Here is a 25,171-nt window from a genome sequence, read left to right as displayed (position 1 = left end):
CTAACCTCTCTCATCTATCTCCTTTTTAGGCCATTCACTTCATTCAACACTATTTATCTTAGCAACTGTTTTTGAGCATCACTACAAAACTCTTTTCTTCTCCTCTAAAACGCTCTCTAAAAACCTCTCGTTGTTTCATTTCCTTAGCAACTAGTTTAAACATATAATGTAAGTTAGCTTATTTTAAACAATATCTTATAATATTCATTTCATTTTAGCATGCCCATATTTTATTTTTTTTATTCCCTAACATAAAACCTTTTCTTTCAAGTACAACATAATATATATCCTCTCTAAAGTTTTGCATTATAGAAAAATTTACTTCTATATGTTACTGAAATAATATATATTTTTTAAAAAAATTTGTTTTTCTATTTGCATTGTAACGGAGAAATAGATAAAATGGAGTTTTTCCTCTATTTTTTAATGTGATAGGTTACATAAAATATAGTGGTGAAATTGAGACCTAAGATAGCTAGCTACCCTTTTTGGATACTTCATTCAAGACAAGATCTTGCATTTTGTCAACCAATTAGTTTCCCCATATACTTTTTCTTTTCTTTTGTTTGTTTTTTTCCTTATTTAGGGAGTACAATGATATAAATTAGAAGTTTATAAAAAAAAAATAAAAAATAAAAAAAAGGAAGTTTCAAAGAAAATTTTCTATTATTTCTTCGACCCTTTTTTGTTTTCAATTTTTGTTTTCTATTTTTTTTTCTTTTTTTTCAAATTAGGAATCAATGACTAGCCTTAGAATTTATTTTTTTTTTTTTAATTCCTATTAGTTAAAAATCCTTGTATTAAAAAGATGGAACTAAGTCATGAGGAAGAAGTGGAGATCCCAATGCCAATAAATAGTGCGCATGTTGGATTTCATGGTTATCATCATGGTAGCATGGCTCATCATCGCTACCATCATCATCATAACCATGACCCATCATCATCATCAACCCAAAACCAAGATAACAACAACAACGTAATCCTTCCATCAAACGATTCCAATGGTACTACAACTAATAGTACTATAACCACTACTACGGCTACTACCGCGGTTGTAGATGAAGATGATGATCGTAGTCTCCTTGGACAGAATCATTCACATTGTAATAACGACAACAACAACAACGACAACGATGATGATGATTCAAGCACGAAAGCGATGAAGAAGAAGGAGATGATGATGGTAAGATACAAAGAATGCCAAAAGAATCATGCAGCATGTATGGGAGGAAATGCAACAGATGGATGTGGAGAGTTTATGCCAAGTAGTGGTGAAGAAGGTAGTATTGAGTCTCTCATTTGTTCTGTTTGTAACTGTCATAGAAACTTCCATAGAAAAGAATTTCAAGGTGAACATAACATGAACATGAATATGAATGTGATGATTCCAACAGATAATTCATCATACTCCCCATTTTACCCTTCTACCACTCCTCCACACTTTCTTAACAATAGGGGTAGAAAGGTCATTTTGGGGGGAAATGGTGTAGGGTTCCCTACAATTTCAGGGCAAGTTGTCCCAAGGTCATTAGGAGTCAACAACATGACTACTTATGATCATAGTAATCATCATTATAATCATAATCATAATCTTAATCAAGGGGTTAAGAAGAGGTTTAGGACAAAGTTTAGTCAAGAACAAAAGGAGAAAATGTTGGAATTTGCTGATAAAGTTGGGTGGAAAATTCAAAGACAAGAGGAGAATGTTGTGCAACAATTTTGTCAAAAAATTGGGATTAAAAGGAGAGTTTTGAAGGTTTGGATGCATAACAACAAGCATAGTTTCGCCAAGAAGAATGACATGATCATTGACAATAATGATATCAACAATTCCTCTTAATCATTAATTAATTAAGCTACTAATAGTTTGCTTAAAATTCTTCTTATTGTTATATAAATACTAATCGATCATGTTTAATGAAGGCTTTTTTCTTTAATATATGATCCTTTTTTATATTATTTTTTGGGTGTGTGTTTTTTTTTTTGGTTGTTTGTATCATGTATTTTTATGTAAAGAGATCATAATATTAAGATGAGATCATATGTGTGTGATGTAGTTTGAATTATTACTAGGGTTTTAATTTGGGGTTTGGTGATGAACTAGAAGATGAAACATGAATTTCATGATCCTTGTAAAAGATTAAACTACTTGCATTATTCTTATTGCCTATTCTTTGTATTTAGTTTACCTCTAAAAAAGTGATTACTCTGTAGTATTATTTATGTTAGTTTGATTTATCGACTTTTAATTTATATAATGTTGTCATGTTGATTAGTTAATGACGTCAAGCTTATGATTATGGGCTAAGAATTGTATATGATCATCAATATAAACATATAAGGAAATTTTAGAAAATAATACCAGAAAAAAAACACAAAATTTGATTATAACACCATAAAATTTACAGCTTTTATTATACACTACAAAAAAACCAAAAATTTTGATTTCACCACCACTTAAGCCATTCAAAAAACAGTTAGTGGGCCCCACATAGTATACGTGTCAGATATATATTGGATTAAAAAAATAAAAAATAAATAAATAAAAAAGAAAAATAACAAAAAATGAAAAACCCTAAAATCCAAACCCAGCCACCATACTCACCATCGGCGTCAGTTCCTCCTGCCTACCGCCGCTGCTGGTTCCCCCAGTCGACCACCCTTGACCGACCACCTGAACGATGCACCACCCTAACCCTTAAAGTTGTACCCATCTTAGCCTCGGCCCTAACCCTGATTTAATTCGGTTTCTGGAAAAAGGTTAGGGTTCAGGTGAGGGTGGTTTTTGGGTTGGTGTGGGTTGGGGTTTTGCAACGGTTTTGGGTAAGGGAGAGGATTTCAGCGACGATGATGGTGTGGGAGAGGATTTCGGCGACGTGGGTGGTTTTTGGGTTGGTGCGGGAGAGAATTTCGGCGACGTGGGTGGTTTTCAGGGAGGGGGAAGGCAAAATTCAACAGCGTGGGGTGGTTTCGCCGGTTTGGGTGGAGGAGATAGGTGCCGGCGACCTGGGTTACGGTGTCGGCGACTGAGTTAAGGTGGCGCCGGTAGTGGGGCTAGCTGGGTTAGGGATTTTATTTTATTTTTTTTTTATTTTTTTTCTTTTTATTAATTCAATTTTTTAAATCTATAGGCTATTGACACGTGTCAAATTATGGGCTCCACTAATGGATTCCATCCAAGAATCCATTAAGTGGTGGTGAAATCAAATTTGTGATTTTTTTTGTGGTGTTATATAATTTTTTTTTTTTTTTTTTTGGTGTTATTTTCTAAAATTTCCAATATATAATGTTGTCGTATGATTTTGGTTATTTTCCTCAAACACAAAATTTAAATTTACTTTGTAGATTTTTAGCATAATTATCTCAAAAAAAAAAAAAAAAAAATACTCCTTTTGTTTGGACGGAATAATTGACACACTCTCATTGACATGTAAAATAATCATTAGGGGCCGTAAAAATGAGTTGATAATGAAAAGTAAATTAAGTTAGTTCAGTTCATAAAAAAAATAGGGGACATATGAGAGTGTTAAAAGTTAAGCTCTATTTTGTTCACTTAATTTATTATATCATGTATAATAACATGATATTGTTACTGAGATAATATAATATCTATAGGCAAATTATTAGTAAATCATGATGTTGTTACTGAGGTAATATAATAAATAGTATGGTAGAGGGTACATTATATATATATAAATACAATAACATTAGGATAAATTTAATGTTATTTTATTTATATGTAATTTTTTTTTTTTTTTGAAGAAGAAGAAAATTTATATGTAATGTTCTTTATTTTATATGTAATGTTCATTTCACCCTTCATTCTCTCTCTCTCTCTCTCTCTCTCTCTCTCTCTCTCTCTTTTATTCTATTTCTTGATTTTTATAGCTTTTATGTGCTTAATTCATCACTCACAACACACATTTGTACTAGATTTAACACTCCAAAATCTGAATTTTACAACCAAATTTTCGGATTTTTCCTGATTTGAGAATTTTTGGGTGTTTTTTTTTTTTATTTTGGCTAAAGAACTTGCAATTGAGTGTTTTATTTGTTTGATTCCCACTATTAATTCATATTACAAAGGTTTCCTACTCATTTTAGGTATAATTTCTTTTTCTTTGTACATCTTTGTTCTACTGCATATATATGAAACCCTAGGTTGTGCTTTAATGGTGAATTCTCATTGCTTGTTCTTTTCACATATATTTTGTGTTTTGTGATGATGTTTGTTGTTCATATAAAGCTTTATTATCATGAAATTACTTGATTGTTTGAATTTTTGGCACTACCATTGTTGTTCATCATCTTCTTCCATGGGTTTAGGTAATAGTATTTTATCATTGTTTACATGTAATATTCTTTATTTAATATGTAATGTTTCAGAAAGGTAATGTTCTTTTATTTATAATATAATGTTCTTTGATTCGTAAGTTATGTTCTTGATTTATATGTAATGTTCCTTATTTTATATTTAACTAGTGAGTAGCCCGGGCGTTACCCCGGTTGCTACTTTTGTAATCGTGTAATTGGGATATTTTATTTAAGGATTTTGTAATATGAAATCAACATTATTGAATGTGTTTTATTTAATAATTAAATCATGTAGTTTGCAGTTATGTACTCTTTTTCATATTTATAATATGCTTGATAATGGGCTAAAATGGTTAAATAGCCAATTTTGTTATAGGTGGTTGGGTGTTCGAATCCCCTTAACCTTAAATTTTTGGAAATTTTGATTTGAATAATTCAACCTTTACGCGATTTATTTTTAATAATCCGACCTTTTGATTATACATGAATAATCCAAGCTTTATATCCCATTCTTTTTTATTAGGCCAAGATGGCCGGTTACCTGTTCTTCAAGTAAATTTTTTTTTCTTTTCTTTTCAATTTTTTAAAAAATAAAGGAAAAATAATAAAAATAAAAGCCCTTTCTCTCTCCTCCCAGCCATCCTCCATTTCCCTTCTGCCACCCATGTACTCTTCCCTTCCTTCTCTTTCCTCTTTGCTTTTCTGCTTGATCTCCCCATCAGCCACCCAACCCCGCAGTGTTGTGGGCTGCGATTTTTCTTGTTCGAATTGGTGACTGCTGGTGGCAGTGGCGGATGTAGAATATTTAGTGTGGAGGGACACTAAATAAAAAAACAAAGTATAAAGACTTGAACCTAAGACTTTTTGCATAAACTTAATGCATTACCACTATGACAAAGCTGAATTATTGTTAAATATTGTATTAAAATTGTATTTAACCTATAAATTTACACATTTACCTAATAAAAAAAATAAAAAATTAATTGTTTGGAGGGGCCGGTGCCACCCAGGACCCTTAATAGGTCCGCCAATGGCTGGTGGGCGGTTCTGTTGCACGAGGGATTGCGAAATGGAGTGCAGTTGGTAGTGCTGGTGAGGGAGCAGCGTGGACAATTTGTGGCGACTGCTTGCGGTTGCTGCCGGAGGGTTGCGCTAGTGTAAGGAGGTGTCTGGGTCCGGGGTGGGGGTTTTTTGGTGGGGTTGTGGTCGTTTCGAGTGGGGTTGTGGCCGATTTCAGGTGAGTTGTGGCTGTTTTCGGGTGGGGTTGTGGCAGGTTTCAGGTGGGTTGTGGTCGTTTTTCGGGTGGGGTTGTGACTGGTTTCAGGGGGGTTGTGGCCGTTTTTGGGTGGGGTTGTGACCGGTTTTAGGTGGGTTGTGGCCGGAAAGGCAGGGTGGCGGCCTGGCTGGTAAGGGAGGATGGCCGGAAAGAAGGTGGTGTGGGCCATGGTGGCCGGATTTATGGAGGAAGGGAGAAAATTGGAAAAAAAAAATCATTTTTATTTTGAAGTAAAAAAAATTTAAGATTTAAAAAATTTTAAATAATAATATATATGTTTAGACGAATCAAAACGCGATAGTGGCAAGGTAACCTAGTGTTGTAGGTTGGATTATTCACGTATAATCAAAAGGTTGGATTAAAAGGTTGGATTATTCAAATCAAATTTTCCTATATTTTTATATGAAGTAATGTGGGCTCTTGGATGACGTGGAGTAACATTAAGGTTAATTAAATGGTGATGTGGCATAAAGTGATGTTGGGTAAGTGAGGTAGCGTCATGAATTGACGTGGCATAATTTAAAAGGAACCACGTGGCACATTGATGTTTTTATAAACGCCTTTTAGTATAGATTGTATAGATGTTCTTTTTTTTAATTTAGAAAACATGATTTACTTTATGTTCGTTTGTAATGTATAATAAATTATTATAACTACGATTTTTTTATTAATAGGTTATGTTCCTTTACTTATATGTAATGTTCTTTTATTTATAGGTTATGTTCATTTATTTATAAGTTATGTTTTTTATTTATAAGGTAATGTTCTTCCGGGTGTATTTGTGGGTCAAACTCGTCAGCGCATGGTACACCTGCCTGTACGAAACAATAACATTCAAAATCATGTGATCTACCTATGTACATATGTATAGGCACATTATTATATTGTTACTTTGCTTATGACTATATATAAGCTTGCAACTAGACCTGTCAATTTTTTACCCTGATCTGTTTTTTTGGGTTTTAAACAAAACATATTGTCACCAAACCCAATTAAACCCATTTAACCCGTAAATTTGTGGGTCAAACTCGACCCGACCCGCGAACCCATTTTTGTTAGGCTTTTTTATTTATTTTTATTTTTTAAAAAAAATTCATTAATTGAAAAATGAAAACTAGTTCTTTGATTGAGTTTGATCACCCATCCACCGTTTTACATTCAGGTTGCTTTTATCTTTCTCTCTCTCAACCTAACTAGCCACACCAACTGCATTCGCCTAGCCCATGTCGTGCCACCAACCACATAACCCACACCAACCATTGTCAGATGATATTTACATAATCAAAGGGATTATATACTCCTAAATATATACGAAGTATTAACATTGTCAAATACCATGTATATGATTTGAAAAGATAATAAAGTGATATCAAACATAGGAATATTATTCTCCACAAGTTTGTAAGCTTCCCTCCTTTAGTTTTGTAATGTTTTCATGTTTTATTTTTTATTTTATTGTCATTTTGAATAATTAGGAATTGGATGTGCTTTGATAATGATTTAAATTACATAGAATAAATGTAATATATAAAAATAAAATTGGTAGAAATGATCAAATAAAAAAGGCAATAGTCCACCACTCCCCACCCCCACCCCTCAAAGCAACCGTCGTTCTTTCCCCAGCCTCAAAACCCACAAACCACAAACCCTACCCTGAAACCCACCTCCTTTCTTTCCACCCCTTGCCCTTCCTGGACGGTGGTTTTCAGGGGGTGGGGATAGCTTCAAGCGGTTGCAAGCATGGCAAAGGTTGCTACTAGGGCTGTTCAATTTCGGATATCCTATCCGAAAATTCGGATATCCGAAATTTTCGGATCAGAGAAATTGTGATCCGAAATTTTCGGATATTCGAATTTTCGGATCGGATAGTCGTATTTTCGGATCGGATAGTCGGGTTTTCGGATCGGGTAGTTAAAATTTTCGGACAAAATCCGATCCATATCCGATCCGAAAATCCGAAATTCTTTTCAGATATCCAATCCAAAATATCAGAAACCTTAAAAACCGGATCGGATATCCGAAATTTCAAATCGGATCATCGGATTTTCGGATCGGATATTTTTTAACACCCCTAGTTGCTACTGATGTTGATCTGTGTCGATTGCTACAATTGTTGTTGGTGCGTGAGGTGGAAGACAAGAGGTTGCTTGATGAGTTGATGAGTGGGGTGACAGTGAGCGGTTCCGATGGTGGGGGTGGGGAGGATGGGGCTGCAAATTATCTTACCAATCAATCAATAATCTATATTTATATATTAAAAAGCGTTCCTAAAACATAATATGTTCCACGTGTCACCTTTTTTAAGTTCGACATGTCAGCAATATGCGTCACATGTCATTATAAACATAACATGTTACTTTCACATGTATTTGGTTTGCATCTAAAAAATGCTTATAACAAGACTTGAACTCAAGACCAACAAGTCTTAAGTTAAGAGTCTTACCATCTTAGCCATTTATTAAATGTGTTTCTTATCCAACAAAATTATAGTTAACTTAGATAAGTTAATTTGTGTCTTATTATACTATTTATTTTCATTATGTAATGATTGAGTTTGACAACTAAAAAATGTTTATAGCAATACTTAAACTCAAAACCAACAAGTCTTACTATCTAAACAGTCGAATTTGATAGCAAATTAAACAAGTACAAACCCAGGGCATAGCCCGGGCCACACACTAGTTATATACTAAAAGACACACCAGCAATGATACGTGTCATCTCCTGGTGTATCTCTAGTTGTTTTTTTTTTTTTTTTTTTTTTTTTTGTAAAAAATTATGTTTGAGGAACAAATCTTTACATATATTTTCTTTTAAAAAAAACAAAAAATCTTTACATATATATAATAATGATTATTTATGGAGTATAATAGAAGATTTGATACATCCTTCCAAAAAAAATAAAAAATAAAAAAATATTAACAATTATTAACTTAAGCAAAGAGAACATTAAAAAAAAAAAAAAATCTTAACATAATTTGTGACATATAGAGTTTTTTTTTTTTGAAAGACATATTATGTATTAAGTTTATTACAACAAGATCATATATATTTTTTTTTCTTGAATATACTTATTTTTTAAAATATGTAATAGAAGCTACAAATTTTTACGATGAAATGCGAATATCAAATCAACAAATGATACTTTTGTTATTTCCTTAAATAATTTATGATTAAAATTTTAATCAATTACTAATCTATAATTAACTATGAACACTTCAATAATACTTGCCAAGAACGATACATGCTGATTATTCTTAGTGTGATTTTTCTTACCAATTTTTGTTGTTCTTCAGCATTTAATTGATATGAATGTAACATATGAAATTTGAATATTTAATATAATGTTAAATTTAAAATTAGTTATTGCAAATTACAGTACATGGCACGAGATCTAACCTAGTATTTCCTTAAGACAAGATATACACAAATATATATACTTCCTCCGTTCTTTTATTATTGCACCACTTGCCTTTTTAGGAAGTTTTATAAATATTGCACTATTTCCTCTTTAGGAAAAAAAATTATTTGTGTTCACACTACAAATACCCAACATACCCCTTGCTTTTCACACTTACTTTTTAGTTTATCAATATATCCCATGGGCAATTTTGTATTTTTACCTTTCTCTCTCTTACTTTTTTTCACTATCAAAATATTTGTACTCAACCCCTATGGTGCAATAATAAAAAAACGGAGGAAGTATATATATAGCTGAACGAGGATGTATTAAATTTGCATTGGTTTTGGAATAACTTTATACTTAAGAGTTCAGACAGATTTAAATCCATGGAAGATAAAACTGCATCTTTAAAGAGAGCCCAAACTAGTTCACAATATATTCAATGTAAATAGACTACATTATCCATACCAAAGTAAATAGACTGGACTGAAAGCAACAGTACAGGAATCAAAATTTGGTTGTATAAATATAATAATCACTTGCATTCCTTATTGTTATTCCCAATTTCCATCTTGATCGTTCTTTACAATTGCTTCACGTTGGAAGTTCCTTGAAAAGGAAAAGCCAATCCAAAATGTCTACCTTAAAAGTCATCAGCTTCAGTGCTGTCAAAATCGTGCGCCCTCCCACCCTCCAGCAACATCTTTGTGTATTAAATTTGAACACAGCAGACCAAACTAAGCAATAGATACAATGAGGGAGAAAGACGAGCTTAAAACATATACATTCTAAAACAGCTTTCGTAACCATATTACTGCTTTTAGGCCTCACATATTGAAATGTGGAAATCTACAAACTTCCACTAGATCAGAATGATCAATCTTCCAACAGATCACAACCATTTCCCCCAAAGACAAAACCCATTATATATACGTTGCAACATCAATCACAATGTTAGCAGCGACAGATTCTCCCTGAACCTTGGTCTTGACTCTTGAGGACTTGGTCTGTCATGCAAGCACCTATTATCATGACAAGGTTTATTCCGAGCCAAGATTTCAATTAGTTTCCATCTCATGAAAACAAGTGGTTCAACCTTATTCTGGACACAACCGGGCACGCCCAGGATTAAGAAGTGATTCGGACATTACCCATCCCTGTCATAGATAAAGCTACCAGTCAATGTCCGAAGCAATTAAAATAGGGTAGGGGTAACAACTCACAAAGTAACAAGCACTACGCAACACATCACTTTAACAGCCATTATGAGATGCAATTAGATGAATAAACTCTCAATATGAAATTTTTATATATCTTACAAGGAATCTATATCCTACGCAAGTCTTAAGACACAAATTAAAATTATCAGGGAAACACAAACAAATTCTAGAACATAATTTTTGTCACCCATACACCAAAATGAACCAGAAGTTCCATATAAGATTCTACAATAAAACTACGCATCATTAGAGACCACACACATCCTTAGAGTACAATTGCATGTACGAAGCAGCATAGAAAATTTGACAGAAGTCAAAAGTAAAAGTAAAAGCAAGAGAAATACAAGTGCTCAACAACATATATATGTAATAAATGCTCTTAATCCAATACAAGTAATAGAAACAGATAACATAATATATTAAGACGAAGTTTCCTTCAAGTTACCTGTTCAGCAGCTTTATATTTGAACAGACCATAAGTAGATGAAACCATCTTGCAGGATTCAGCCACGAGAGACTCAATATTTCCAGGCATGGCTATAGTGCCTAAGTAATCATGCCCACAATTCTTCCCAGAAGCACTATGCTTTTTTACTGATGATCGAATAGAATAGTTAAGTACATAACCCTGTAAAGGTGAAACTCCAGAAGATTATTTTCAAGTATACCTAAAGGAACGAAGTAATGCAACAATAAAGAAACCCTCAGAGCCACTTACATGGAATGCCGCTTTTAAGATGTCTTCAGGCTTTGCTTGATCCTTGAGCAATGCACATACTTTGTTCTTTACAGGATTGTAGGTCACCACATATCTCTCCCTCTGCACAAAAGTAATTGAGAATGTGGGTGATGATTCCCAAAGCAGTTGTGAAAACTAAAATATTAATAAACAAATCATCCACAAAGAAAAGTGTGTTATAATATGTACCTCAAAGAGGGGCTCTAGTGCAATATATAAACCTGGGTCTTGGAATGCATCCTTGAATTTACAACCTATCAAATTCGACAGCTCAAGTTTCCACCATAAGTTGGAAAATTACAGGGACAAAAACTATAAATTATGAAGATTCATCATACCAAGTTGAACCGAGCTATCATGTACCCATGGAAATGAAAAAACGCTTTCCTTTAAATTTCCTTCTTTCAGAGAAGGAACATGCCCTACAGGAACATAGTACATGATTAGAAATAATATTGTACCATTGCTTAATAAGGTAAAGAATATACCACAAAAACTGCAGTTTAGCAAATATAACAATACACAAAACATCCCAAAAGTATGCTTCAAGGGGAACGACTAAGGACCTGTTTGAATAGAAGTGTTTTGGGTAAAAGTAGAGGTTATGCCAAAATTAGTGGTTTAACCAATCAAACAGCTCATTTTAGTATTTGGTTAGAATAATTTTGCAAGAGTTATTTGGTACCAAAAAGCTTATTTTAGCAGCATTTTGAAACAAGAGGTTTGGAGGTTTGAGGGGGAAATTACAGGTTTATCCAAATATCTACCTTGTTCCTCCATTGGCTCCATACTTCAAGATTAGAAAAAGAAATTTCATAACAGCCCCAAAACAATCATAATTTTTTTTTACATCAAATGAAATTCTATAGCAATGAGTTCAACCTACACCATCGTATACATACATTCATCAAGAAAAGGGGAGAATTTATCCTAAAAGATGAAAATATGTTGATTAATTTTAAATTATACTATAAGAACAACTCAAAATCATAAAATGAATACTCAAATTATTTTTGCATGCATGAGACCAAGAGGTCTAAAATTTTAAGAGGATAGGAATTGGAATTGGTATTAAGGGAATTAAAAAAAAATGAGGAACAGAATAAAAGAAATATAATTTTTTTTTTTGGAGAGATAATATACATGCTTAGAGAAGTAAGTGGTTAAAAGTCTCAAGGAAATGAATGATAGGGAGTGCCAATTTTAATTTCTTCCTTTTATATAGGAGTAAGAGTTAAATGAGTTAATCTTAAATATGTCCTTTTATTCCCTTATAAAAGTGATTCTTATTTTTAAATATATATATGAAAAAAATTTAAATAAATATGGTACATAATTTTTAAAATACATATTAGACTAATACATTTCCATATGAGTCTACATCAATAACAAAAAAAGTAAAAATAAAATAAATACACTAAACAATTCAAAAACAAATTATTTTGATGTCATTATGGGTCATTTTACACACTTAAGATACTATTCGCTAACCAACATTTACCAAACACAAAATCAAAAAGTCAAAAACAGCTGATACAATAAGCTAACAGCTAATGCTTGATATCAGTTTGTTACTAAACAAGGGTTAAGTGCTTGGTCACTAGGTGGATAAGCTGATGGGTAGGATTAAAGTGTAGGGTTATAGTCTTATAGATATAATTCGCTGCAAGATTTCAACATAAAAAGTTAGAGCTCATGAGGCTTCACGTTTATTGAGCACAGGTATTTATTTTCCTAAACATGTGATAGATTACATTGATTCTATGATTGTATTCTTATGGCAAGGTGCTTACCTTTTTGTTCAAAGCCTGGGTATGTTGCCTGGTCAGAGGTTTGGACTTATCCAAAAAAAAGGGGAAAGTAGACTCAGAATTACAAAAAATCAAGCCTGGAATATTGCAGCCCTTGAATTATGTGTAGGCCATTGCCACCAAGCAAGATTCAATGCGATTTTGATGGGTCAATGCCATCTACATAAGAATTCTGACGAGTGGTAGTACCATCCCGAGCCTGAAAGTGGATGGAGCTCGTAAAAAAATAATGTTCTATCAAAGAACTATTGAGAGAGTTGAGAGATTTCAATGATAGAAATGCCCTTCTGAATACTCAGGTCTTACTCTGTTAAGGATGTCTACAGGAAGCTGATAAAACAACTCTGGTGTAATGGTATAGAGCTATATGCAACAGGACGAGTATAACAAAGCACAGAATAATTAGTTGGAAGCTTGTCCAACAAGGGTTACAAATGAAAGCTAGATAGTTCAAGACTGGACTCTGTGGACAAGGTGTGTTTGGTTTGTGGCAGGAGTGATGAGACATTGTCTGAAGAGCTGAAAAGCTGGACTGGCATGTCAAGTAAAGAAATGTTTTTTCTAGGGTTTGTGAGGCAGATTCAAAAGAGAAGCAGCGGTAAATTCAAAAAGGTATGTGGTTGGCAGTTGGCTATTGTAGGCTTGTAGCTGCTGCTACGTATAGTATATATGGGCTGCAATACATGAAGGCTTTTGACTTTTGAAAAAAGAAAGTTCCCACTATAAATTATACTTAGCAAAAAGTAAAAGATCTGTGATTACAGATAGTGATAATTGCTGGTTGTACATTCTAAACAATGATGCATAGTCATAAGACTCATAACAGTCAGCAATGGAGCTGTAGTTTCTCTCTTGTGCCAGTGAGACCTTACTAGAAGGTTTGATGGGATTTGGTAGTAATTAGGTTGAATAAGTTTTTTGAGTAATATATACTTGAACCAAATTATCAAAACAAAACAGCATGACTAATTCATACCAGTTTTAAGGAAAGAATCCACTGCCACAGTAAATCTTGCCCTGTTCAACGTGTGTAGTACAACAGACTTCACCTGTTAGAAAGCCAAAATATAACTGTGAGGACATTTAAATTCTCATTTAAGAGACAACAGGACAAAACTGAGCTAGGAGAGCCACCGAACCTCTTGATAAGAACTCAGAACATAACCACATGAAAGAAAGGCAAATGTCGTAACCAAAGACGGGTTCCTTTTTGATAGCATGATGCTCAGTCCAGTTCCCAACTGCATAGCAAACATTTAGTTATCATCAGCTAAGAAGATTTGTGGAATAGCAAAAACAAAAAAAAGAAAGTAGCATACACCATTCATAAATGCAATAACACAAATGTATTGCAACCAAATTACATAAATGCTCATTGAATGAAAATTCAAAAGTTAAAGAGATCATTAAGAGAACAATCCAAACCATTGTTCTCAAGAACAAACTGCAGTATACTAAACACATGATTGGTGTAAAAAGTCTATGAGAGAATACCAGCTTCATGTTCTTGCTAAAATTGGATATGGCAATGGTTAGAATGGACCACAAAGGATGAAACAATCAGTGGTGTTGGGCATAAGAGAAATAGTTAGGAGGAGATGAGAGAAGTTAGGGAGAAAATAAGTAAAGATGATGGGTGGGTTGAGTGACTTTTGGTAAGACCGCGGGGGAGACAATGTAGAGAGCAGCTAGGTTGTGAGTGAATTTGAGGTAGATAAAATTGGAGAAAGGCAATTGTATTTTTGTTTTTACATTTAGATCATCAAACCAAATATAAGAATATAATCATTTTTTTTTTTCCACTCAAATTAAACAAAAGTATTCAACTGTCTTTCTTGTTTCTTTTCCTTGATCATATTGTATAATATTTCCTTATTTTATTTCCCTTTATTGTTCTTTTTCTTTTCTTTTGTGTGAGCCAAATAGCTCCTATATTGATTGTTTCATTAACAAAAAAAAAAAAAAAAAAAAAAAAGCATGATCGGCACAAGGGAACAAATCTTCATATTAGTTAAAGAGGAGATAGACAAAGAGGTTCCTTAGGTGAAATTAATCTACCCTAGAGCATTGCCTCCCCAATGAGATAAAGGCAGCTGGCTCATGATTTTACCACAGGCATATTGCTAGAAGGATGCAGAATGCAAAGCTATCTTTGTCTTCTTCCACAGCTGCAACTTTAATGTTAGTCAGCCACAGACATGGTTGAACGGAAACATAATTACATATCCAAGAGATATGTTAGAGCTCAAAATTTCAGACACCAGTGCAGGAACATGCATATTGCAAAGCTTGATTTTATAGGCATCTTGCATGTGCTTTGCAAATTTGTAGGTCAAGGATAGCTTTATTATCAATTTGATTGAAGTTCAAATAGATATAGGGATAACTTTGATGATTCAAAAATTCACACACACGTCAAACTTTTCTCATATTGATCCCCTTACTCGATCTTTAGACAATCCCGGTAGGCTTTCTTCACCCCCCCCCCCCCCCCCCACAACTCTGTGCCCAATCTCCAAAGTGCCATTATCTAAATCGTTCTTTCTGAAACTTCAAAGGCTGATATTCCTCCGAAGGCTGTAGTGGTACATATCAAAGAGATAGGACTCAAAATTAGAGGCACCTTTGCACGGACATGCATACCTAGATTTATAGGCTTCTTGCATGTGCTTTGCAAGTCAAGGATACTGTAAGTTTCATTTTTCATTTGAAGATAACCATCAATTTTATAGAGATCTAGGGCTTCACTTAGACAGCTCTTAATCTAATTCACCCTGTATCACGTCTAGAAATTTCAGTTCGACATTCTAAAATTATATAACAACACAGGCGATATGTGGAATGCAGCTGAGTTTCTAACCCATGGATGCAGGGCACCAATAACCAAATTCACAGCAAGTTTTCATAGACTAGTTTGGACTTCACTTGCCCAAAACATCCAGAGTCCCCTACTATAGCTAATGCTTCATTTCAACTCTTTCTGGGTAAAGCCGTGAACTTTGTCATGCAATCTAGCGTCAGATTTCTCTCTCCCTTATCCTTTTCTTTGTCTTCACAATTAACAGGTCACTAAAAAAATTCGGCAAACACCACAATGAAAGGCTCAGCAACAACAATTCTTCAAGATCCCAAAATACTTTGACTGATTAATATGATAATACGATTATTAGATAGAAATTAAAAGCTTCATGGCTCACATGGAAACTCTGGTTTTCGCAATCTTAGATGCTCAGGCTCAAAATCTGTCATCAGCAAGTAATGCTATATTGCTATGTAACTCTCATAGCGATTAATGTAGCTTTGCAGTTCTGTATTTATTCCAAAATGACAGGATCCTGTTACATAATAACTTGAACAATAATTACCCAATAATTTTGTCCACATAAAATAACAGCTTGATCAGGGCTCCACTTTTAGAGTTTTAGGCTCATGCAGCAAGACTTTTCACAGCTGCTATCTACATGGAATTTTAAAGAATGTTGCTGCTCCTCCGAGTGGTACATAATCTCTTTGTAAGATACAATAAAGCTCATGGAGTTATTCAAAGAAATTTATCCAACTCTTGATACAGGAGAATATAATAGATCAATTTGCACAATATAAGCTGTATGCAGTAATTTTATCAAACAAATTGAGATCTTAAAGCAAAAATAAAAAGGTATCAAAGAATTGCATAAGCAACAAACTGCAGGCATGACGACAAAGATATACTTCGTATTCATATCTCTAAAAAGGACTGGAGCATATTCCCATACTTCTGATTATTAAAGTGCAAGAAGCATTAAAATGAACCACAGCACAGAGCATACCAGATCTGCAATGTTGCCAACACATTCGCCTTTGGCAGTAACATCTCCAATATTCTCACCCTTAGCAAATGCTTTGTAAATTGGAGTACGAGTAGATGTTGATGTAACAGCACCAACATTCTGTCAGGGAGACAAGAATTTTAAAATGATTAGCCATGGCATAGAAAGAAATAACAGGCATACAAATTGCTTCAATCAAGACAAAGAAGAGAAAAAGTAATGCAGAGTAACCAAACAAAAAATATCGGCTCAGATAATCATTCACTATGTTTCACAAGCACTAACAGGTTCAATGTGCAAAGTAGACAATCTAGCCTCCTTGCTCTATCAGCACAAATAGCATGATTGCAGCTATGAGAACTAAACAGAGGAAAAAATCAAAGTAGCTCTGTCAATTTTGAATAGTATCCTTAACAGTAAATCAAACATGTTATAAACTGTTCAAGATTGAAAGGTTCAAGTTTGGCCAATAACAATCAATCTGCATGTACAAAAGTGCAATATGTGTAAAGACAGACATCTATGCAATAGACTACCAATCAAATTCAGCTAATTCACAAGTCATTTTTCTGAAGACGAACAAAGTAGCAAGTGGTGCCTAAGTATCTAATCTAACCTTAGCTACATTGGCAGCACAAGCCAAAGGCAGAAACAAATTTGGCATTGCAGCAGTTGCCAGCTCTATCCCAGCTCCCAATTCCATCAATAGATCACCAGAGAATCTAAGCTGAAAGGATTAATTGATCACATGAAAGCAAAGAATATTAGTCACATTTACACACAAAACAAACAGAAAAGGGAGAGATACCTACTTGTTTCAAGTCATAGTCAAATTTCTTTCCTTGTCGAGCAAAGAGCATTTTTCCAACCCGGCCAGCACCATCCTACACATTACAATTGTATCAACAAAGACCCCTATGATTCCCTTAAAATCAAATTATAGAAAAATATCCCAAGATTACCAAATTTACAAGGAACGACAACTTGAATAAACTACAAAAAGCCAAGTATACTTCAAAGTAATAAGTAGTCGGTTCTGTTTAGTTCACCCTATTTCAATACTTTATTACTTATTTCAGATTCTCACAAGTTCAAATTAGTAAATTTTATGACTTTTTTTTTTTTTTTTTTTTTTTTTGCAATTTTTTATTGCTGAACATATTAGTTTAGTAATGAAAAGAATCATGAAAATTACATATTTGGAAAAGGCACATTAAGAAAACCTAATAAGAACTCATTTTATACATTTTCAAACATACCAAAGTTCAGTTGAATCGGGCAATCAAAGAAATAATATCAAAACATATCAAATCAGAAATAATAAATTCAGATCAAGTCTGATGTGCAAAAAAAAGGTGAATTATGTATAGCTGAAATTAAAGAAAACTTTTTTTTTTCAACCACACATCAACAAGACTAACAATGATGATGGTACTCATACTAAAGGCACTTGCCTCAGATTATATATGCTTATTTCTTGGCCTTCGTCAATCAAATTCAATAATATAAACAGAGTAAATAATTGTGAATTACAAAGATTATAGAGTCCAACATATTAACATAAACAAGCAAATCTCTCCCAATCAAGGGTCATGCATGACAAACCTATTGATTTTGAAACAGAACAGCCAGAAGAATACACTACTCCCCGATACTAGATTCTGTAACAATGGTTGTTTTTATACAGCCCATTACTATTAAAAAATAAGACCTTCAGGGTTCAGGCTGGGACATTCAGAAATATTTTTTTCACAGTATCTATACCTTGCATGATCTTCTCCTATATGTTAAAGATATCGACCTCCCTAAATATACTAAACAGAGAATATGCACTTCAGCAATAGAATTATGCCCACGAAAAGACCTATTGGTAGATTATAAGTACAATGAAATGAAATAGAAGCCCTCAATAAATCACTCTAAATAAAAGAGTCAAACAAACATATAGCATAAACTCAAGTAAAAATAAAGCCTTCAGCAGACTATAAAGGGAAGAATACATATCTATGATGAAATACAAAGCATTCAACATTTTAAACTCAATTTAATTGATTAAAATACCTTAAGGATCCAATTGATAGCAACAGCACCAGGAGTTGCTCTGCTTCTGGATACTCCAACAGAAGTCAACAGTGTTTGTGTTGTAAAGACACCCATAGCTCCACCAAAGAAATGCTACAGAAAATACTACAAGATTAGTGACATACAAATGGTTCCAATAATACATCTCATATGTCACAATTAAATTGAACAATAGTACAGCTTGCCAACAAAGATAGCAATATCACACCACAAGCAATCAAATGGTGAAATCATTTTAAGCTGGTCAACTAAAATCATAAAGTGGGGATTTTTAATTGTAAAGTTTTCATTGAATACTGAGGGAGGTTAAGGCAAGATATGAACAAGTAGGTGACCCATTTTATTTTATATATATATATATGTTTTATATAAGGAAAATAAAAAAAGGCGGCTATTTCCTTGTCAAGCTTTTTAATTTTTAAGCTCCTTTGTTGTTGATGTGAGATCAGTGAAGCAAATTAAACTTTTAGGAAGTAGAATATGTAAAGTCCTAGAACAGAGTTTGAAATAAGAGTTGATATGGCAGGCAAAACCTCCATATCGAGAAATGAAAACCCTCTCTAACACTGAAAATTAGATCTCCAAAATTCGATCTACTACGCAGAAAATCTTTGAACTTTGTAAATTCCGAATACCTTTAGGGCCCTCCATGTCATGTATGGAACGTATGAAGGTGAGACACTGTCAGGAAAGCCTTCAGGAACAACATAGGATCGTATAAATGACACTAATTCCTGCACCAAAAAAAAAAAAAATGAATTTCACAAAATGAAACATCAATTCAACAAATGCAATCAATCAAACAAAAATAAATAAATATATACAAAAATATTGAGAATTTTTTGGGAAATTCCCAACGGTAACCCTCTACTTTTTAAATTTCTCAATGGTAACTTCCAATTTTCAAAATTATCAAATATAAGCCCAAATTAATAATTAATCATTAAATGTGACATTAGTAGGTTAAATGCATGTTTAATGAACCTTTTTCTGTTAAATAGTCCTAACCTTGGTTAATTATTATAGTTAATCTAATTTCCTCCATGATAATTGACCAACTAACCAGAAACTGTCTTACGTTCATGATAATTGATTATGCTTTGCCTCCATGAAATGAAAGAAAAAGTGGTAGCTACTAGCAACTAGCAACAGGACTCTAAAAGGCAAATAAAAATACTGTAGTGTACTTAAAATTTCAATTAAGTTGGAGTACTATGTGAGTATGTGGAAAAGCTGCTTCCCCATATTTTTATATACATTTTGTATTAGTATGCCAACACATTTTTTCCCTTTCTATTCAATTGTATTTGCCATTCACTACCTTTTGTTTTATGTCAAAGTTTACTGATATTATCTAGCCTTGTCTTCTAGTGCAATTAGTCAATGACGCTACACTAGTTGGCTAGGCAGTGTAAATTGATTAACATGTCGTTAGTTCTTCAATTGGGTCCAACAAGTTATCAAATTCCAGGTAAGATCACAAATTTGACCAAATGAGTACTCTGCTATAAAAATTATAAATAAAAACTAATAGCTACTTACAAGAATTTTCTCACAATTCCGTCAATTTCTATTGTCATAATCCACCCACTAATTTCTATATATTTAAACAAATAAATTTTCAATTATACAAACCCAACCTAGAATTCTACCAAAAATTTTGACACTTTAACCCAAAATTGAGAGAATGCACTTGCTTGTAATTTGAAGCCCTAAACAATTTGAAGGTAAAAAGTCAAAAATCGTTGGAATGAAAACACCAAGACCCAAAAAAACCCTTTGAATGTGTTGTGTCCCTCGTTTTTAATCGCTTTCCACAAAAGCTTGAATGGAGAATTTGCTAGTTTTTTGACAAAGAGAAGAATGTCTACAGCAGGAAATTGGTTGGCGGCACTAGCAGTTAATCAATATAGTAGTAGTACTACGTATATGCTAATTTAATTTTTAACCATGGTTAGCAAAACAACTCATTCACCCACAACTTAACGGAAAATATTGTAATTTAATTTTTTTAACCCACTAATGTCACATTTAATGATTAATTATTAATTTGGGGTTATATTTGATAATTTTGAAAATTGGAAGTTATCATTGAGAAATTTAAAAAGTTATCATTGAGAAATTTGGGGTTACCGTCTAATTTTTTTCCTCTTGCCAAGAAACGAAACTATGAAATCAATCAGAAGAAAACAACTTGGAAGCCCCAAAACTCTCTATATTAAATCAAAATCAGCCGACATTTATTAGGGAATCATATTACATACTGGTAATCATATAACAATCACTAATAACCAAAAAAAAACAATGGTAACAAAATTTAACAAAACAAAAACCAATAGCCAACTATATTACTCGGTCTCGGGTACTCGTGTCTAACATAGGTACGTGTTTAGGTGTCTAACATAGGTACGTGTTTAGGTGTCAAACTCCGCTATTTTGTCAATAAATTCCATTAACCATACCCAAAATTTCAGCCTACACCTAAAAAACACAAATTCACAATATTAAATAAAATAAAATAATAATTTGAAAATTAGATGAAATCGTACATCAGCGGGAGAAAGAGGAGTCTGCAAAGAAACAGAACGAATAGACCCCTTTTTAAGTTTTCCAAAGGAATCATTCTCAGCAACATATTTCCAGCGACGACCATCGATCTCTTCGCAACAAATCAACCTCAAATTAGAATCAATGTACTCATCTTCAACAAGCCCTAACCTCAAATTCTTACTCTCCAAAGCAGCAGGAAGAGTGGGAGGAATCGTAGAATTGGCAGGCGACGAAGGAGCAGAGGCTAAACTGGCGCTGATTCGAATGGTTTCTCTGACGAGAAGACGCGCATCTTGCGACGAAGAGGAAAGGGTTTGCGCAGTTGATGATGATTGTCGAAGGTTGAGAGGCGCCATTGACGGCAAGTTCGAGGTAGGAGAGAGAAAATAGGGGAATGAAAGGGAGAAATGAAGGGTGTGGGAGTTATGAATGAAAGGGAGGAGTGTTTGTGGGTGTGTAGGTGGCTGGCCCTACCCAAATTCTCAACGATATTGAAGGACACGTGAGATTAGGGCCACTTTTGGAAATTATGGAAACTTCTTTCGAATACGTCGCTAGCTGTTTTTAAGTAGGGGTGAAAGAAACTCGGTGTAAAACCGAACCAAATTGAAAACCGAACCTAATAAGAAATTTGGTTCGGTTTTTTTTTAGAGTGGTTCGATTTCGGTGCTAAAGAAAAAAAAATCGGTTTTCGATTCGAAAAAATGAAAAATCGAATTAGAGGCCCAACCCTAATAACCCCTGGCCCAACACTGAATTACCCTAGGTATATTATGCAAAAAAAGAAACCCTAATTACTCTCAGCCTCTCTCACTCTCTCTCTCCACTCCTCCTACTCAGTCCTCTCCTGTCTCCTCTCCGACCAGTGACACCAATCGACCACCGTCCAATCCACCGGCAACTTTCTCTCTCTCTCTCTCTCTCTCCTGCCTCCTCCTACTCTTTTTAAGGTATGCAATTAAGTTTTAATCTTTGCAATTTGCGATTTTGCCTGCGATTATACTTGTGAATTTCGATTTTCACTTGCAATTATTTTTGAGCAATTATTTTTGAGTTAGTCGATTTTGATAAACAAGTTAGGCTTGCCTTTGCTTGGAATTAGACTATAATTTAACATTGTGCAACTTGCTGTCATTATACTTGGAATATGACTATAATTTATAGTGTCATTATACTTGGAATTAGACTGTCTGCTCAACTGCTCAATTGCTTTTCCTAACTGCTATGCTACTGCATGTTCAATTGCTCTGTTAGACTGCTAGACTGCTAGTCTGCTACTGCTTAACTGCTCTGCTACTGCTTAATTGCTACTGCTTAATTGCTTACTACTACTGTTTTTTATGTCCTAGGCCAATGGCAAACAATCCTGACCAGCCTGAACTCGAACATGAGACTGAGCAAGTCTCTAGTAAGAAAAAAGAAGACGGTGCAAAAAGGAAGAGGATGAAAGAGCGCTCTGAAGTTTGGGAGCATTTTGTTAAAGAAGATTTACCTTCTGGAAGGTAGGCAACTTGCAAGTATTGTGGGATGAGCTACAAGTGTGGGGCAAAGAAAAACGGCACTAGTGTGTTATGGGCTCATATTAGCCGATGTCGTAAGTATCCCTTTAACACCCCTAAAGATTCAAAACAAAGTTTGCTTTCATTCAAAAGTGCTAAAGTACCAAGTGCTGCTGATGGTACTAGTGGGTTGACATACCACAAATTTGATGCTGGTAGTATTAGAAAAGCTTTGTCGTATATGATAATTGTTGATGAACTTCCATTTAAGTTTGTTGAAGGTATAGGTTTTAGACACTTTTGTGTTGTAATGGAACGTAGATTAAATGTTCCTTCTCGAATTACAGTAGCTAAAGATTGTTTTGAAACTTATTTAACTGAGAAACGAAAGCTGAAAAATGTGTTAAAGAAATGTAATTCAAGAGTTTCTTTAACCACTGATACATGGACCTCTATACAACAAATCAATTACATGTGCTTGACTGTCCACTTTATTGATAATGACTAGAAATTACACAAAAGAATCCTGAATTTTTGTCCTATTTCTAGTCATAAGGGTGATGATATTGGCAAAGAATTTGAAAAATGTTTGCTTGATTGGGGGCTTGAAAAAGTCATGTGTATAACTATTGATAATGCTAACTCAAATGATACTGCAATTGGGTATATGAGAAGGAAAATGAATGGATGGAAAACTGGGGTTCTTAAGGGTCGTTTCATTCACATGCGTTGTGTTGCACACATTGTCAATTTGGTTGTTTCTGATGGGTTGAAAAGTGTTAATGAGTCAGTTCAACGTGTTAGGCATGCTGTTAGGTTTATCAAACAATCTCCTGCTAGGTTGCAAAGGTTTAAAAAATGTGTCATAGATGAAAAAATCAACACAAAAAAAAGATTGTGCCTTGATGTGCCCACTAGGTGGAACTCCACCTATTTGATGTTGAATGTTGCTATTGAACTTGAGGATGCTTTTGAGAGGTATTCTGAGGAAGACCCTCACTATGTAATTGAGTTGAATGAGAAGGATGGCAAGGGTAGCCCTGATGTTGATGATTGGAACAATGTGAGAAGGTTTTCTGAATTTCTGCAAGCATTTTATGATTTGACCATGCATGTCTCTGGCTCTTTATATGTCACTTTGAATTTGTATTTTCATGAATTGGTGAGTGTTGTTGTACTTTTGAAAGATTTAGAGTCAAGTGATGATCCGGATATGTGTCCTATGGCTTGTGGAATGAAAGATAAATATGAAAAGTATTGGGGTGATCCAGAAAAAATAAACCTCTTGATTTTTATTGTCGTTGTCCTTGATCCTCGTTATAAACTTGATTATGTTGAGTGGATCATAACTAAAATTTATGATTCTATTGTTGCATCAAAGTTGGTTAATAACGTGAAAGAAGCTTTGAATGCTTTGTATGAGGAGTATCGTGTTTCTTCATATGGTGATGGGAATAAGGTGGAAGTGTCTTCAAGTAGTGAAGATAAAATTCCATTGTCTCCCAAACATAAGAAGATTGAGGTCTTGAAGAATAAGTATAAGAAACACAAGTGTGAGAGAGATGGAGATGCAAAAATAGAGTTAGACAAATATTTGGAGGAGGATACGGCGGAAGATATTGATGATTTTGACATTTTGAGCCGGTGGAAGTTTAATTGTTCAAGGTTTCCTACTGTTGCTAGAATTGCTCGTGACGTTCTTGTTGTCCCTGTGTCGACAGTAGCTTCTAAGAGTGCATTCAACACTGGTGACAGGGTTCTAGATCAGTTTAGGAGCTCATTAACTCCTCGAGTAATGGAAGGTCTTGTTTGTGCTCAAAATTGGTTACGTGCTTCACCATTTCCAAGTATTGAAGAATGTATTGAGGAAATTGAGCATCTTGAAGAAGGTAATATATAAGAACATTTAATCAAAAGTTAATTATTTTTCATTATGTATATATATATATATTTTGGTTTTTATGTTATGAATTTATTGAATTATGATAGACTTGAAGAATATGGCAATTGGTGATGCTGATATTGATGAAGTGGTCGAAATACTTGAGTGATTGAACTCACTTGCATGCTCTGTGCTACTACTGCTTTGTTGTTCTGCTGCTACTGTTTCGGTGTTTTGCTGCTACTGCTGGATCTGCTGAGTGCTGACTGCTATTTCTTCTGCCTGCTGATTGCTGTTCTTCTGAGTGTTGACTGTTGTTCTTCCATTCTGCTACAGACTGCAGTGCTGCTGTTAATCATGTTATGTTAAAAACTTTGTTTAATTCTGTATTTCTGTTAAAACTTGTTTAATTTAAGTTTGTATGGATTGATTGGTTTGATTTTGATACTTTGTTAGTTTGTTGTTAAAACTTAAGACTTGTTAAATTATGTGTATGCCTTGTATGAATTGGATTGGTTTGGTTTTGTTTTGTTTTGTTAAGTTGCACGGCAGTACTGCTGTGTTAGTGTGTTAGTGTGTTGATGAA

The 25,171-nt window shown here is 34.0% G+C and overlaps 2 protein-coding genes and 1 pseudogene across 2 annotated transcripts; 2 read left to right on the top strand and 1 right to left on the bottom strand.

Moving 5' to 3' along the window:
- The first annotated feature begins 321 nt into the window (after positions 1 to 321).
- On the top strand, positions 322 to 2,226 carry LOC145563920 (zinc-finger homeodomain protein 2 pseudogene; annotated as a pseudogene).
- A 7,173-nt stretch (positions 2,227 to 9,399) lies between these two features.
- Positions 9,400 to 21,646, bottom strand: LOC145562429 (protein root UVB sensitive 6-like). The gene is made up of 13 exons (XM_081622702.1): positions 21,204 to 21,646; positions 19,290 to 19,388; positions 18,634 to 18,747; positions 17,385 to 17,456; positions 17,189 to 17,299; positions 16,573 to 16,692; positions 13,903 to 14,004; positions 13,740 to 13,812; positions 11,291 to 11,374; positions 11,142 to 11,206; positions 10,932 to 11,033; positions 10,659 to 10,841; positions 9,400 to 10,150 (listed from the first exon to the last, which is right to left on the bottom strand). The coding sequence occupies exons 1-13, from the start codon at positions 21,558 to 21,560 to the stop codon at positions 10,091 to 10,093; spliced, it is 1,542 nt and encodes a 513-aa protein (XP_081478828.1). The 5' UTR covers positions 21,561 to 21,646; the 3' UTR covers positions 9,400 to 10,090.
- A 911-nt stretch (positions 21,647 to 22,557) lies between these two features.
- Positions 22,558 to 24,754, top strand: LOC145565195 (zinc finger BED domain-containing protein RICESLEEPER 2-like). Its single transcript, XM_081625271.1, has 4 exons — positions 22,558 to 22,706; positions 22,791 to 23,127; positions 23,212 to 24,592; positions 24,693 to 24,754. Exons 1-4 carry the CDS (start codon positions 22,558 to 22,560, stop codon positions 24,752 to 24,754), a joined length of 1,929 nt encoding a protein of 642 aa, XP_081481397.1.
- Positions 24,755 to 25,171: the final 417 nt, after the last annotated feature.

This window comes from Chenopodium album, chromosome 10 (genome assembly GCF_948465745.1).
Source record: "Chenopodium album chromosome 10, dcCheAlbu1.1, whole genome shotgun sequence".
NCBI lineage: Eukaryota > Viridiplantae > Streptophyta > Magnoliopsida > Caryophyllales > Amaranthaceae > Chenopodium > Chenopodium album.
Note: the sequence above shows the minus strand (reverse complement) of the source record. Positions and strands in the feature narration are given on the sequence as shown.